Source organism: Herpailurus yagouaroundi, unplaced genomic scaffold (assembly GCF_014898765.1).
Source record: "Herpailurus yagouaroundi ecotype Mexico unplaced genomic scaffold, PumYag 186, whole genome shotgun sequence".
NCBI lineage: Eukaryota > Metazoa > Chordata > Mammalia > Carnivora > Felidae > Herpailurus > Herpailurus yagouaroundi.
The window spans coordinates 4,581,720-4,598,238 of NW_024412417.1; the positions used below are offsets into that span (position 1 = coordinate 4,581,720).

A 16,519-nucleotide genomic window follows, 5' to 3' on the forward strand; every position below is an offset into this window, starting at 1 on the left:
AGGGTGAAAACACTCTCTGGTTATCAAAGATATTCCACTTACCCTACAGGCAACACGTACTGCTCAACCCCAATGGGACTGCACAGAATGACTTGCACTTAGTCCTAACCTACGCCACATAAGCCAGCCCCCAAATACTCAGGGCCGCTGTCCTAGAGCAGGCCATACGTATCGGTAAAAGCATCTACTTAACAGACAACCAACCTACTGTAAGGGTGTTGAGTACATTAACCATATTTTGGTTCGTCTTCCTCAGTGTCGTGGCAGATTCACAACTAGAAACTTCAGTCTCAACTTCCTCAACACCTCAATTACCCTCAGGCCTGACTAAACTGCGGTACTGGCGACCTAACTCCTTCAAAATATGCCTCCACCCACTTTCTTGTGCAGTTCTTTTCCTTTTCATGATTCAGTGTGGGGCCAGCAAACTCTAAGTTTTTTACACCTCTAAACTCAAAACATCCTCACATGAAACTGTGAATAACCATGAACTTCCTACCTGTAACAGAGATCAGGGAGTCTATTTGTTTCATCTTTCATTTTGTTTCAATGGCCGGTTTTCTAAAGCCATGCCAGTTATTTTGTGCCTTGAGCCTGTTCCTCCTGACAGATTGTCTAACTCCATCTAAATAACAGCAGAAGGGGATTCATTATGACTGACTGTCTGAGTTCAAATCACAGGCCCGTCACTTCAGTTGGGTAGCCCTGTGTGTTTTACTTCGTAAACCTCAGTTTCCCCACATGTAAAATGTATATAAAATCACTACCCCTAAGGGCAGGTCCCAGAATTTAGATAAAATGGCATACATAAAAGCTTGTAGTCAAATGCTCCCAAAAAAAAAAAAAAAAAAAATCCATTCTCTATTAAACAAACTGCTCATCACCAGAAAGGAAGGCAGTAGGCGGGGAGCTGGGCAAAATGGGCAAACAGGTGTTAAGAGATACAAGCTTCTAGTTATGGAATGAGGAAGTCCCAGGAATAAAAGGCACAGCATAGGAAATACAGTTAATAATAAATATGATAATAGTATTATATGGTGACAGATGCTAGGTACACTTACGGTGAGCACAGCCTAACATATAGAGAAGCTCAATCACGATGTTGTACACCTGAAACTAATGTAGTGATATCATGTCAACTGTATTCAAATAACAAAATTTAAAAACAACATCCATTCTCTATTCATTCACTCATTTGACAAATATTCATTCACTGCCTGCCGATTCCACGCAAAGCACTATTAATTAATATCTTCCCCTAACCTATCATTAATGTCTTCCCCTAACTTACCCTCTGAAGGTTTTTAAATAAATATATCTCTGAAAAGAGGTATTGCACTCAAAAGTATGCCACTGAACATCTGGGAAAACTTACTTAAAGTTACCAAACTCTTCTACATTGGAACTTACGGAAACCACCGTTAGAGAATATATCAAATATATAAAGCAGTTTTCAAAAAAATTAAAAAAAAAAAACATTTTTTTTGTTACAAAGAACATTTTCACTATTTATGGGACACAATCACTGCTTTGGATTTACTTTGCGGTTCTTGGGTCTAATTTATTTGCTAGTTGCAAAGTCTACTCTGCGAAACTCAAGAACGACAAAGGAAAAAGATAAGTGATTGACAAAAGTAACTGTGGCAAAGCTGACACACTCCTGTGGTCCTCACCTTCCCGGCAGGGAAGAGCGCCAGTTGGAGCTGGCAGACTGTGGAAAATGTGAAAGCTTTTTCTTAGAGCACTCAGGACAGGGAGGTAAGGGTTAAAAGAGCGAACTGCAAAATATCTGTCAAATGTGAGTTATTGTGATTGGAAGCATCATCTACTGTACTAGACTCGCGCATGGGCTTTAATCCGGGGGCTTCTTTTGCAAAACACAACGAGTATGGCTTTGCCCATAAGTCCACGGAATACAAACGAATGATCTATTTCAAGAGAAAGCAAACAGGGGCCCGTCACCTGAATTTCAGGTCTACCGTAAGGATCGAACCTGTGACTCACAGCTTCTCCCTGACTCTGTTTGCTATGGGAAAATTGTCCTTCCTAAATGAAAATCCTCTACCTGTACCAAAAAAATCACAGTATGTATACAAAAATGATTCAGGAGGCCCCCCCCCCAAAATGATACATGTGCTCATTTCCAGTGTGATAATGTACAGAGTGTGGCACAATGTGCCTAAGTCAACACTTCTGTTTTCAAATGAATGGTTTAAGTGAATTCTACCTTTAACAAAGAATTGTTAAAAAAAAAAACAAACAAACCATCAGTGGTTACCAAGGGTTGAGGGAGGGGAACTTGGGGTGTTACTGTTTAATGGGTATGGAGTTCCAGTTTGGGGTGATGAAGAAGGTTCTGAAGATGGGTGGCGGTGATGGATATACACCAACATGGAGGTACTTAATGCCGCTGAACTGCACACCCAGAAACGGTTAAAGTGGTCAATGTTACGTTATGTGTATTTTACCACAAGGAAATTTTTTAAAAAATGTTATTGGCCTCAAAAATGAAAACACATAGAAGTACGTTATTCGTTATAAACTCTTGTTCATCTTAGACCAGTGATAAAAATCCTTCAAAGCAACTATGTCAAAACGAGCACCCTAGCTAGATTAAATGGATCGCTAACATAACGAAAACATTTTGTCACTGCTGAAAGCCACTCGTCAGGCCAAGACCGTATACCTATTGCATTTTATACACACACATGTGTTTATGGCTAAGATAATAATAAACTGTGTCACCATATCTTTATTGTCAGATGGTAAAAGAAACCATGATGGGGACCAATACCCAATGCAGACTTGAGAACCCGGTTACTACAGAATTACCAGACTTACATGCAATCTCCAGGTAGGCGAACAAAACGGTTGGGAGAACAGTCTGTATTTCGCGTCTCCCATACACACCTTCTCCCATTACCCCCGGAAAACTGGGCTAATTTCCGTTTGCTTACCACCAGTCCTAGTACGAGCGTGCGGACTCTCTCTCCTATCTCTGGAGAAATGTCATTGCCAAACTGCTGCAGGGTAGTAAGGAACCGTTTCAGCTTACTGAGTTGCCTGGCGCCACAGGCTGGGGGCAGCTGTTGATTAGCCAGAGAAGAAGAGGAAGAGGAGGAAGGCCCATTGCTAAAGCCATTGGGCGGCGAGGGGGCGCCATTCAAGGCTGTGGGTGAATGGCTCGTGCCATTGGTTACTGTCAAGAGCACAAAATAAGAAAGAAAAACAAGTAAATCAACGCAGAGGGAAAAGGCACAAGGAAATTACAATCAAGTTTCGTTCCCTTTAAATCTGGAGGATCCTGTGGTTTGGGAAACCAGGGGGGCTTTTCTGTCAAAGGCTTTGGCTTCCCAGGGGTACCACGGGTTCAGGTACTCTAGGACTGGATGGCTCTCCCCTCCTCACACTGCGTGCCGGTACTCCACGCAGAAGCGGAGCCCCCATGGGAGTCAGCTGTAACCCGGGGACAGCCCTGCCTCCCGTGCACACATATGCCAACCACGTGAAATGTCTCAAACACGGAACAAACAGCGTTTTTGGATGTCAGCCTTCTGTCACAGGCTGACATCAATATAGCGGGACCGTTCCTCTCTAAACTGTTCCCCTAGAGAAAGTGTACATTTGGTGGAGACTAAATTCATCACTGAACATTTTTAATCATGTTTTGTACACACAACTGACAGCTGTGTTTATAGAAATAGGACTTTCAAGTTTTAACCTTATACCACCCAATTAGAAGGCTATTTTCTCCCCCTCATATTTCTTAACCACTTCTTTAGGGAAGATGCAAATTTTATATAAGAAGCCAAATGGATATGGTAATTATCAGAGAGTTAGTTCAAGAAATCGGAAAGGGACATCTCGTCCCAACTAATAGCGTGGATTGGCGGTAATTTGACAACTTTGTTTCTGATAAAATGTATCTGAACACCGAGATAATTCGTAAGAACAAGACTAGAGAATTTTGCGCATCTCTCACTAACGAAAATGTTGATTTTATCATATTAAAATCAATAAATTCGACCAACTCCACTTTATCCAACTCATCTATTGCATGTAATTTTGACAGGTTATCTCCAACAGGAGTTTGAAGATGTCTGAAGCACTCTATCATTCTTAAAAGTTTCCAGATAATACAATAGCCCCTTGTCCCAAACGAGCATCAAAGCAACCTGTCATGAAATGACTGCTCACTAGGACCTCTCACAGAAGACATGTGCCCATCACTGTGGCTCTGGGTAACGACAAACCAGATACGAGATGACGGGGTCGCAACTTGGTGCCGCTGCAGCCTTCTGTTCCTTACACGTTTGGAAAGGCCTTTAAGTGGCAGCGCCACGCCGCATAAACAGCCTGGGATGTGTATTCTGCCAATCCCTTATAATCCCATGGATCTAGTTTTGCCTGTGATTGTTCATTCATACAGACTTGATGACACATGATCTGTAAATAGTACTATCTGCAACAGATAGCATTTATTAGTTTCACAAATCCTTTAGGACAATTTTACCCGGGACTTTGAAACCGATGGAAACAAAGCTATCCACTATCCCTGCTGGAATCTACAGGAAAGGAAGGGAAGTGGCTGTTCTTTCGGAATGTTCTGTCCTTTCCTCGGACAACCCAGAAAGCCAATACACGCCACTGATTCAGGACACAAGGCCTGAGCCGAGTTGGAATCGAGTAAAGGTTTAATAAAAGTCTGACAGGCTCAAGACAAGAAAGATGCTCCTTCTTTCAGAAAGTTTTCTGTATGTGACTGTCGCCCAGAGCAATACCCCTTTTTCACGTAAGGCTGCTAGCTTTGAATCTTATTTGTAAATACCAGAAGAAAGTGGTATTAGAAGACCAGAAGCAACCTGGAAATAATTGTAGGATATTAACATGTTCCAAGGCAAAATGTACAAGCTAAAGTAAGGAGCTACACATTAAGTCAAACTAAAAATTACGGTGGTAACAAATGAAGCCGCAGCCCAAACGAATGCAATAGTCTTCATTGCGGAAATCAAAGCAGACTACAACTGTGAAGCAAAAATGGAAAGGCAGGCAAATATTGGCAGTCATACAAATTATACCTAAGATGCTGTACGTCTGCGCAGGCTCAATACCTACTCACTGGCAATTAAATGATTTGGGGGAAAGAGGCGGCGGCCGGGGGGGGGGGGGAGGGGCTTCACTTCTGCAGGAAAAAAAGAATTTAGACTTCAAAATGGAAACGGGAAACGCAGAAGTGTCTACTCACACGTCGTCGGTGTAAATGAACTGGTTCTCGGAGCTCCTTGAGTTGTAGGGGGAGGTGGCATGGTGGGAGGAGTCAGCCTAGATGGGGTCTTCACATCCACAGGTGAGTCTGGCATCGTGGAGTGCTTCTCAGTCCGATCTGGAGGACGCCACCATTGAACAGGTTATTTTACTCCTTAAGCACCTTCGTTGCTTTTTGTTTCTTTTTTTTTTTTTTTTTAAGTGGGGTTCATCTTTTTTACAAGCAAGTGAACAGAAGAAATCCGACATCTCCTCTCAATAAAATAGGCTGATCTACTGAAGTTTAAATCAGGACTTTATCATCCAAACCCCACTTAAGAAGGTGTAGCACAGATGGCAGGACCTCATTTGTAACTGGGTTATTTTACATCCTATTGTTATTTCTGGCTTGGGCAGATGCTACCTTGGTAGTGTTATATCCAACGGCACAACCTCACTCGAAGCTGAAGCCAACGCTAGCAAGAGGTAAAAAAATAGATGAGGAAGTAAAATGGTAATAAACCCTTTAGTGAGGAACAACACAAATCTGAAGGTCTGTTATGCAGGTGAGATACTGATAGGAGCCAACATGTTTATAAGGACTTTTTTTTTTTGTAACACCTGCCATGCCCTTTCTGTGCTTAGTTTCTGGCCCATCAGGAGAAGCGGGTTATGTCTCCCAGATACACTCCTCACTTCAATGTTCCTCTGCCCTGCAGGAAAACGCCCCACTACATAAATGCTGTATTTCACACAATGAGGTTACACGATTGTTTATTCAGAATTTGTGATTTGTGACCCACCGTCTTAGAAACATGAGACCAATCCTTCAGTTAATAACCTCGGGCGGAATGAGAATGGAAAAACCCCAAATAGCAAATGAAAAGGAACGAAAGGCCCTCTCTGTATTTTCTCATGAGTATGTGACAGATATGGAGAAATTTCCTGATTACCCAATAACGAACATTTGAGCTTCAAGACTGTTTTCTACTATGCATGCTTTGCCTTTGAAATTCTGAGCTGTTTTTTTCTCTGTCAAATCTATTGAAGCAACAGATCTCCAATAAAAAAGTGAGTTTTGTTTCTTTAGAATACAATTTTCTACCTGCACTGTGTGCCTGCGCACGCATGCACACACACACACACACACACACACACACACACACACACACCAAAAATGTCTGAGGCCCCTCATGCAGCCTTAGGTACAAATATTTCCCACTCGGACTTTTGGAAAAGTCAAGTCACGGGGACTACTGGTCAAGAGTGGGTCTTTTAAAACACTATGATAACCATGGGGAGAAATTCTCAACACTGACTTTAAATGTCTATTTTTTTTTTTTTTTAAGTGAAAAATCCAAATCACTATGCTGGCAACTCCAAACCTACCTCACACCTTTATTCAGAGCCATTTCACGAGACTTGGGTTGCAACAGAACATAACATTTTAAAGTTGAAACAATGTCGATGCCGTAACAGGGGAAATGCGATAAAAGAATGAAAATAATCATCATTCTAATAAGAGCATTTTGATAGCCTAATATCAGAGTCTCTTTTTCTTCACCCTGACAGCTCGCTGGAGAACCACGAATGCCCCTTTAGTCAATGCGTGTTCTGAGTGAAATGTGGTAAAAACCCACATGGAGAGCGTTTCTACCTTGATCTCACCCCTTAAAAGCTTGCCTTCCTAGTGCTATTCCAGAACACTGTAACACCCAGGATCAGTAACTCACTTAGTCTAGAAAACTACCGAAGTCAGGCAGGTTTAAAAGCGCTTCTTCAATAGTTAAATTCGCTGCATGGTCTACTCACCTCAACCAACCTCAGCAACAAGGGAATAAATAGCTTTCCGCTTATGTTGCAGCTGAGGGAAGAGGTACAGCAGCAAATACAACTCTCCCTAAATAAAGGCAAATATTTCTGTCATGCCAAGGAAGGAGGGATAGAGGGAGGCTTGCCAGAGTCGGCTGGGAGATAACAGTGGGAACTGCAGGTCCATCTGGTTTTCATTCTGCGAACACTCACACTGAACTGTTAGAGAAGGCAGTCCAGATACACAGACTTGAAGCACGTGGTTGTGCAGACAGAGGGAGGAAGAGCGGGAGGGGGCAGGGGTGGGAATCGTGAAAAAATAAATAAGTAAAGCAAGGGAAGGAAAAACGCAGCCAGGGAGAAAAGAGCCCAAATGAAGAGAAAGTTACCCCAGGCGGCTTCGTCCACCCGGACACGCTGAGCCTTAGTGGGCACGGCCCCTGCACCTTACTTACCTGGAGGTACTTCTTGAGCAGAACCTAAACTGGAAAACACATCTGAAACCCGCGTCTGTCTACCCTTGTTGCTGACACTGAGAGAAAAGGAAATAGACGATAAAATCGACAATGGGTGTCCTCTTCAAACTTAAGAGGATCTTAATAATAGTAACAACAGCAACAACAACAACAACAACGACGACGATAAAAGGTAGAGGAGTGATTTTTTTAAATCCTCGAAACGGCATGGATACTTTAAGAACAAGAACCACTGAGCCAAAGCATTGCAAAAACACCACTGCTTCTAAACAGGACTATATGCATTCTGGCCGGAATAGCCAAATTTCGGCGACAGTTAGCTCCACTCTGATCAAATGGAGTTCCAACCCAGAGGTCCTACAAACTTAGACAAAGTGGGACCATATGTAACTCATTCCGTGCTGTTCAGTGCAATCAATCCAGGACGAGGAGAGATGGTGAAGTTACCAGCCAGGACTAACCCGGACACACACACAAACCCTCTGGAGTAGAGAGATTTAAGATAAATTCAGAAAATGTGTTTCAAGTATGCTGAGTCCTGTTGCATTTGTTTTGGATTACTTAAAAAAAAAAAAAAAAAAAAAAGCAAAACATTTTGAAATATATATTCTTGAAACTTTTATAGCAAACAGCAAAAGAACTATGATTCAACCACAGAAGTATTTCTTCTCCGTTTCAAATTAGAGGATACAGTAAAACCAATATTAAGTTATAATATTTCTTATGCAATTTTTTTAAGTTTATGAAAATTATTCCTAGATGTAATTTCTATTTTTAGTTGCTGCAGGGGAATGCTGACATCAGTTGAAAGACTGGCACAAAATGATAAAAAAAAGAAAAAGAAAAAGAAAAACAATCTATCAGAGCAGGAAGGTATGTATAATCAAAAGGACTGACTTGCCTCTACCTTAATGATACACACTACTACTAAATAAAGATCTCCCCTATGTGGTAACATTTCAACTCACATGGCAAATATCCAACACATATGTACCAAAGATGGCTGAAACATGGAAGAAAATGTGGCATATATAAATACATTACTGATACCATTTCAATATCCAATTCAGTGTCAGAGGCTTCTAGAAGGGGTATGTTTTCCATTTCCTTCTTTTTCTTTCTTTTTTTTTTTTTTTTTAAGTAAAAAGGAAAGGTATGGCATAATCTGCCGTTACACTTACTTTACTTTTTGTTAGTTCAAACAGTTCCAGATGTGTTTTTAAGGTATGGAGAATAGGCATTCTGTATTTTCCTTATTTACATACTATTTCTAGAGATGATTACTGTAAATAGAAAGTTCAGGATTGGTAGACGGGACGTCTTTTTCTATCAGAGTTCATCATGTCAATTATAATAGAAGAAATATCTTGTAATAGAAGAAATACCTACATCCCAGATGTGACAGATCGAGAAACCTCTCGGTGAATTAGCAGTTGGTACAGTTGGTCTAATTTGAGTAAGTGCTAGCTATAGGAGCTACAAGATACACAATAAAGAGGAGTAAGCCCAAGTGGAACTGAAGTACTCCTACCAGAAAGGAGAAAGCAGCTAAGGAAACACAAAAGTGGGTACAGACTTTGATTTTTATTTCTATGGAAAATATGGCAAATTCAGGCCTGACAACAGAATCATTTAGTGACTCCAGTGGCTGGGTGTGAGATGTTAAAGGAAACTGCCTGCAGACTAGAATGGTGGCCACCCAGCCTCCACAATGCTGCCATCTCATTTCCCTGCTGAGCACTTCTGGAATGTTCATTCCTGCTCAGGAGAATAAAAGTCAAATGCTAATATTCTAAGCACAATGGAATGATACAGTGGAAGGCTATTTGGAATAACAGACAAATTTCCAAGTTAAGACAGACTTGGTTTCGAATGTAAACTCAGCCATCAGTAGTGGGTCCTCAGGCAAGTTATGTTGATCCTGAGTTCCTCATAAGAAGAATACTGATATACACCCCTCTCTGCCTCATTAAGACCCTGGCATAGTACCTACTCAAGTCAGGCACCAGCACATGTGATCTCCATTCTCTTGTGCCTGCCTCTCCATCATCCATTCATGGCTTTATTTCCAATGTCCTCCCCCCGGGTCTATGCTCTATCTGTACAGGGCACCTTGGCATTCCCTGGCTTTTCTGCCTTTCATTTTATACTGTTTATTTCCTTCATCTAGAAAGATCTGCCCCACCTATCCCATTCTTCACTGCCCATTACAGATCCTCTTATAGCTTTCCCCAGGTGCCCAAGGCACCAACCACATCATGCTTGTTTGGCCTTTTAGCATTTACCACAGCCTATGAGTACGACAGTGTGTGTGTGTGTGTGTGTGTGTGTGTGTGTGTGTGTGTGTGTGCATGTGTGTGTGTGTGTTTACACCCAATCTCTCCAACCACAGCCTATGAGTACAATAGTTGTGTGTGTGTGTTATATATCCAATCACTCCAACCAATGAAAACAGTAAGCAATTTGATGGCAGTTTTTTTAAATGCCTAATTTAAAAGACAAATACATAACCATCAACAGCATATAAATACATGATTAGGAAGTGGAATGCAGGTAATATGGGAACATGCTGGAGATCTGAAATTTACTTCAACTCTGTGATCAACTTATGTCGTTTTAGGCAAGTGTAAGAATGATCTGTTACTTCATCACAGGTGTTTTATGAAGATTTTTTTTTTTCTGAAACACAAATATGATCTTGTCTATTCCATGCTTTAAAACCTTTGGGAAGGTCCACTCCCCCTCTCTCTGCCCCTTCCCGGCTCACACTGGGTCCCTCTGTCTCTCAGTAATAAATAAACGTTAAAAAAAAATTTTTTTAAATGCAAAGGGGGTGCCTGGGTGGCTGTTGGTTAAGCATCCGACTTCGGCTCAGGTCATGATCTCGCGGTTTGTGAGTTCAAGCCCCACGTAGGGCTCTCTGCTGATAGCTCAGAACCTGGAGCCTGCTTTAGAGTCTGTGTCTCCCCCTCTCTCTGCCCCTTCCCTGCTCACACTCTGTGCTGTCTCTCAGTAGTAAATAAACGTTAAAAAAAAAAAACAAAAAACCACCTTTGGGAAGGTCCCACTGCCCACAGAATACAAACAGACTCTTTAGCTTATGTCACAGATCCTGGAGCTCCTACTCAACACCGCTTCTCCCTTCTTTCTTGCTTGGAAGTCCTGATTTTGTTCAGGTGCACAATTCTTGGGGAGCAGATCCTTCTTCTTTTAATCAAGTTGTCATGCTCCCCTTAATCAGCAACAGGTTTCAGAGGTGAGTGCTGTGCTCCGTCCGATTCTAGACAATGGGTCATCCAGGGAGGTCTATGGAAGTTTTGGGAAAGACTTCCTCATGAACTGATCAGAGACCCAAGGACTAAAACAGACCCTCTTCTTCTGGTAGGTACTGTTATATCTGTGATTCCTTCACTTCTCTTCTTTGGAGTCTACTTTTCTTACCCATAAAATTAAGCATCTTAGATTATATAACTTCAGGGATCATCTGCAAACTCTAACACTCTCTGGTTTCTTTCTACAGATAGGTCTTATGTTCATTTCAAAGACAAAGAAGACTACCCAGAGAACATAAATCTGACAATAAAGGGACCACAAAATTATTTTGAAATTGGTGATCATAACCAGACTTCCTCTGTTCACATAAATATCTATGTCCACAAGAATGTGTCTGCATAGAAATCTTTTCCCACACACACTACAATTAACATCTATCTCTTGTTTTCAAATACCTTTTCAATCCTCATTACTAAATCTCCACTGATGATCTGGTTATGAAACAACCCTACCAATGTCCACTTGTCCCTGTTTAGTTACCATCAAAACTCTCACTCTGATAGTCCAGGTTCTTAAAGAGTACTCTACACTCACATTCCTTCCTTCCTCATTTCCCATTCCATCTTTCACAAACTTCCAGTGGACTCCTAGAAAGTTTTCCTCCCCATACTGGGACCTGTCATACCTCTAATCCCATAACTACCTTGGGAGTCACCATGTTCTTTCATGACCTTGTACCAAGGTTACCAGCAGCTGGTTCCGGCACAGCACGCTGTCCAAGATGGGCAATCTCAGTCATTCTCCAACATTTTTACCTTCAGATGTGAAGGCAGAAAAACAATCTCACTCCAGAGGTAGAAGACTGTACTGCCTACTGCCCTCCATGTGAAAAAGAAGGCAACTAACAGGCAGAAAGAAATGAAGAAAAATGGCAAGAGATTATCCTGATAATGCGAAATTCTTCATTCTACTAATTCCTACAACGTGATCTTCCAAACAGCCCACAGAACCTCGTCAATCAATCCCTCCTTTGCCTAAAACCTACACTTGAAACCAAAGAATACACACTAAAATAATATTGGGAGTGTAGCATCAAGATATCATCCTAACTCCCACTGAAACTCTTCAATTATCTCTTCATTATTAATCCAAGAAACACCAGATACTTTATCTGGCATCTTTGTAGAATCTGACTGCATCTCACCACTTCCTCCCTTTGGAAACATTGTTATCCCCAGGATCCCAGCATTCCAACGCTCTCATTCTTCTCAGGACGTCCGGGCTGCTCCTTCTGACGTTTCTTCACCACTGTGATAATTACCGGTAGTTTCCCCCATGCTCCTTCATAGTTACTCTTGAAATCTTCTCTCTATACCTTCTCCTTAGGGACTTCATTTGTGTGGTGACAGTCACCCCATGGCTCTTATGTCGATGACTTGTACCTCTAGGCCTACCATCCCTCCCAAGTTCCGCACCCAAACATCCAGAGGGCTACTCATTTTCAACACCCTGGATTCAAACCCTCCTCATCCATCATCTCTCACCTGGTCTAATCAACAACCCATTGGATGGTCTCCCTGCCGTGTACTATTCATCTCTGTGCCATTGTCCAAATCACACCATCATGTCACTACGTATGGCAAAGATATGATCAGAGACCTTACTCCTCTCTTCTTAGCACTCTTCAAAGACCTTTCGCGATGTGAAACATAAAGGCCTTGTGCCTTAATAAGGCACTGAAAGACCATTGGGACCCATCTGGTTTCTGTAACTGCTCCAGGCTCATCTTCATTTCTCCCTTCCACTCTTATCCCCACCTCTGAACTCCGTACCGAACTAACGCAGCTCTCCCAATGCCCCCAGGTCGTACAGGCTTCCCTCACACTGCACCCTTTCTTTTCCCTAGATTCTTCTTCATCCCAGCACTGCCTGGTTAAGTCCATCATTCCTTTAAATCTTCTTTCAGGTATTACTTCAGCCAGGGACCCTCCGTTGACAACCCTTCCATCCCTAGCTGGCCAGGAAGGCCCTTTATTCCCTTATTACCCGGTCCAGATCCCTCTTACAGCACTGACCACACTGTATTTAGAATCAAGTCGGTCTCTCCCACTAGGTCATAACTTATTCAAGGGTAATGATGACATCTGACTTGTTTTTATATTCTCAGCACTTTGCCCCGTGCCTGATACAGCGAACGTGCTCAATAAATGTAGTATTTTAAAGGAATACATAGTACTATGTCATAAGGCATGTCTACAGTCATGACAACTTTGAGACGCCAGAACTTTTAAGAGCTTTAACTTAAAATCACCTCCATCTTTTTTCTATCATCCTAAAAGAATTCTAAAAAGAATTTCTAGGGGCGCCTGGGTAGCTCAGTCAGTTAAGCGTCCGACTTCAGCTCAGGTCATGATCTCACAGTCTGTGAGTTCCAGCCCCGTGTCAGGCTCTGTGCTGACAGCTCAGAGCCTGGGGCCTGCTTCAGATTCTGTGTCTCCCTCTCTCTCTGCCCCTCCCCTGCTCATGCTCTGTCTCAGAAATAAATTTAAAACAACATTAAAATAAATAAATAAATAAATAAATAAATAAATAGAATTTCTATATTCTGAAAACATTAAGTTACCAAAGATAAATCTAAAAAAAAAAACAAAACAGTAGTAAATCACTGAATTCACCAGCTTTTCAGTAATGGAAACATATTCCCTAAGGCTTTTTATATAATATTAGAAAAAAGGCTTTGTAAAGCAATCTGTATACATAAGACCTACAGCCTCCAAAAGCTCCCCTTTTTTACAAGAATAGCACAATCATACATATGCACATTCACAACAAAGAGAAAAGCATATTATGAACCAAAAACACATGTTTTCTACATTTCACAAGCTTTTCTGTTGCTTGTCTATGGATGGTGGGATTACACATTATTTTTAATTTCTTCTTGTTATTTTTCTCATTTATTTAAACGTTCTACAATGAGCATGTTTTCTTTTTACAAGCAAAAAAACAAACATACAAAAAACCAACTTATTAGGATAAGTCACCTAAAATCAAGCATTGGGCACTGTACCAAATGCCCTGCATGCTTTACCTCATTTTAAATCTCACAATGAAAAGGTACTACAAATTTGCCCATCTTATAAAAAGGAACTGAGGCCCAGAAGGGTTGGACAATCTGTCCAAGGTTACAAGCCAGAACTCATTCCAGACCTTCTCAAGAGTCCACTACCTTCTAAAACTAATGTTATTTTTACATGATCTAGAAAACTGAAATAAAGACACATTCAGTTAATGTTAAACTGAGAGCGTTACACGAGGACTTCATCTTCCAATATTACTGTAACTAGCCACCTGTGAGCATGTAAACTTTAATTAAAGTTAAACAAAATTTAAAACTCAGCTCCTCAGTCACACTAGCCACATTCAATAAGGTAGCTGTGCCTACCCTATTAGGGAACTCGGCCCTGGAACACTTCCGTTATCATAAAATCACAGCGCCATACTAAAATAATGGCTCTATGGCAGGAGTCCCTGGAGGTGACAATGCAGATTGAAAGAGCAGGGATGAGAAGAGGTGCCTCTGGCTTCATCCGAAACACCTTCCGTCCCATTAAGACCTTTCATATTTTTTTCATAGATTGGGCTTCTACATATTTCATTTGGTAAGCTTAACGGGTAGAAAATACAAAAGTTTGAAACCCAATGACTAAAATAAGTAAACTCTCAGCTCTGAGGAAGCGGGAGAGTAAGACAGGTCATTAGTAAACATTGGGAAACTGCACTAATGAGAGCAAGGCCAAGGACTCATTGTGGAATGAGCCAGTAAGCCGCTGGGCCAGCAGCTATCTGGAATCAGAGATGACAGTCTGAAGACCAGCTTCATGCCTTTAAAGTGCATGAACTTGGGTTAAGATGGAAAACAGGCAGAAGAATGAGATGCGTCTATAATAACCTATCACGATTTCTAGAAAAATAGCTTCAATAATGTTTGGGTCATGTCCTTACGGGGAGAACAATGGGAATTTCCCTTCCCTTCCTCTATGGCATTTATCTAGCTAGCACTTGACACATTTATCTTGGTTTTGAGTGTCTCCCCAACCACAGTGTCAGCTTCACGAATGCAGAAATTTCTACCTGTTTGTTAAGTCCAGCCTCCATAGCATTAAGAAGAGTGCTTGAAATAGCAGCCACTTGATTTGTTGAATGAACGAAGAAGGTAAGCGAAGACTAAAACAAAGCCAGTTTCCGACAAAACAGCCAGAGACATATTAGGAACTATGGTTACCTAGAAGGGGGCAAAGGCTGAGTGAGGCAGACAGCATAAGTGTTCAAAGTAGACGCCACTTTACGGAGGGGAAAATGCTAACCAGTAGAAGCAGGAAATAGTTTCGATCACTCTGCTCATTTTTTGACAAAGATGAGCTGTGGACCCCAAGATAAAGCACCCTATTTTTTTTAGAAAGTGTTTATTTATTTGGGGGGAGGGGGGTATGGGGCAGAGAGAGAGGGAGAGAGAATCCCAAGCCAGCTCCGTGCCATCAGTGCAGAATCTGCTGCGGGGCTTGATCTCACGAACTGTGAGATCATGACCTGCGCCAAAATGAAGAGTGGATTGCCTTAACCAATTGGCACCCCCCCAAAAAACACTCTAAACATTAACAAGTACCCAAATGGTGGTTGTAGCTAGAAAAATCAATTACTGATTTCCTAAAGTGTGGAAAGGACTGCTGGTCATGTGAATACCAGTGGACGCCAGGCATTACCACTGTGTGTAAGTTCCTAAGAAATGTCATCTCTCTCACAGTTGTTAAGAGCTTCACTCCTGTGACTCCTGTTTCCAAGTCTAAGAACCACTTCCTGGAGGCCACTAAGTGGCCATCCAGCAGCCCCAGGTTTAGCTACCCTACTTCATCCAGCACAGCTCCATATTTATCTGCTCTATGCACTGCTGTTCTGGTTAAGATTTCCTTTGGAAAAAAAGGATCTCCTGTCTGGGAAGAGTTCGAACCCCTTGGCACAGGCAGCCGGCAAATGTTCGCTGAATGACTGTGGTAAAAATACTTATTAAGGAAAAACCAAATCACTCAAGTTATCACAAAAAAAGTAACTCCTGCGTGTGTAGAGAGCAGAAAAAGATACAGACATCACCAAGGGCCCATGCAATGAATATAAGTATCTATATAACATCCTGTTGCCAAACTGAAGATTATTCCAGAAGGTAGAGAAAAAAAAAATCACTAAATAAAAAGTGATCCAAACATTTGACAATCTTTAAGTGTGGACAATTTTCCTGCAGGAATATTTGTCTTATTTGCCAGCGTTAAAGGCTATTAAGGAAGCTTGTGGAGCTGCTGAAGAGTAGTACACATATCCACTGCCATCAGTTATGATCATCCAGGTAAGAGCTGGTGAATCAGGGCAGAAAATTATGAAGGTACACAGACTATGTACCTGTGGCTAAATTGCAGACAAGTAGCAGGAGCTCAACAAATTTATTGAATTTAATCCAATGTACTCTTTAAAAAAACAGCAACCAGTACTGTTAGACTTCACATGATGGGCAAGGGGAAGGCACTGAGAGTTTTAGGATATGCTCATTTCTAATCTTATATTATGGATAAGTATGGAGCAGAGATTAAATAGGGTAAGAAAGGCAAGAGAGGGCAGGCGTTCTGGTCTGCAACAGCCTAGGCTAGAAATAATACAGGGATCCAGCA

At 41.6% G+C, this 16,519-nt stretch overlaps 1 protein-coding gene across 7 annotated transcripts in view; it reads right to left on the bottom strand.

The window, feature by feature from the left end:
• The window catches only part of RUNX1T1 (RUNX1 partner transcriptional co-repressor 1), a 142,930-nt gene that overhangs the window by 55,881 nt on the left and 70,530 nt on the right, over positions 1-16,519 (bottom strand). For 5 of the 7 annotated variants that reach the window (XM_040493958.1, XM_040493960.1, XM_040493959.1 and 2 more), the window contains 2 exons: positions 5,246-5,383; positions 2,958-3,199 (listed from right to left, as the gene is read on the bottom strand). In XM_040493958.1, the coding sequence (XP_040349892.1) occupies positions 2,958-3,199; positions 5,246-5,383 (380 nt within the window). Of the gene's footprint in view, positions 1-2,957; positions 3,200-5,245; positions 5,384-7,056; positions 7,082-7,511; positions 7,537-16,519 lie in introns of those variants that run through there. The other 2 variants (XM_040493964.1, XM_040493963.1) reach the window with 2 other exon arrangements.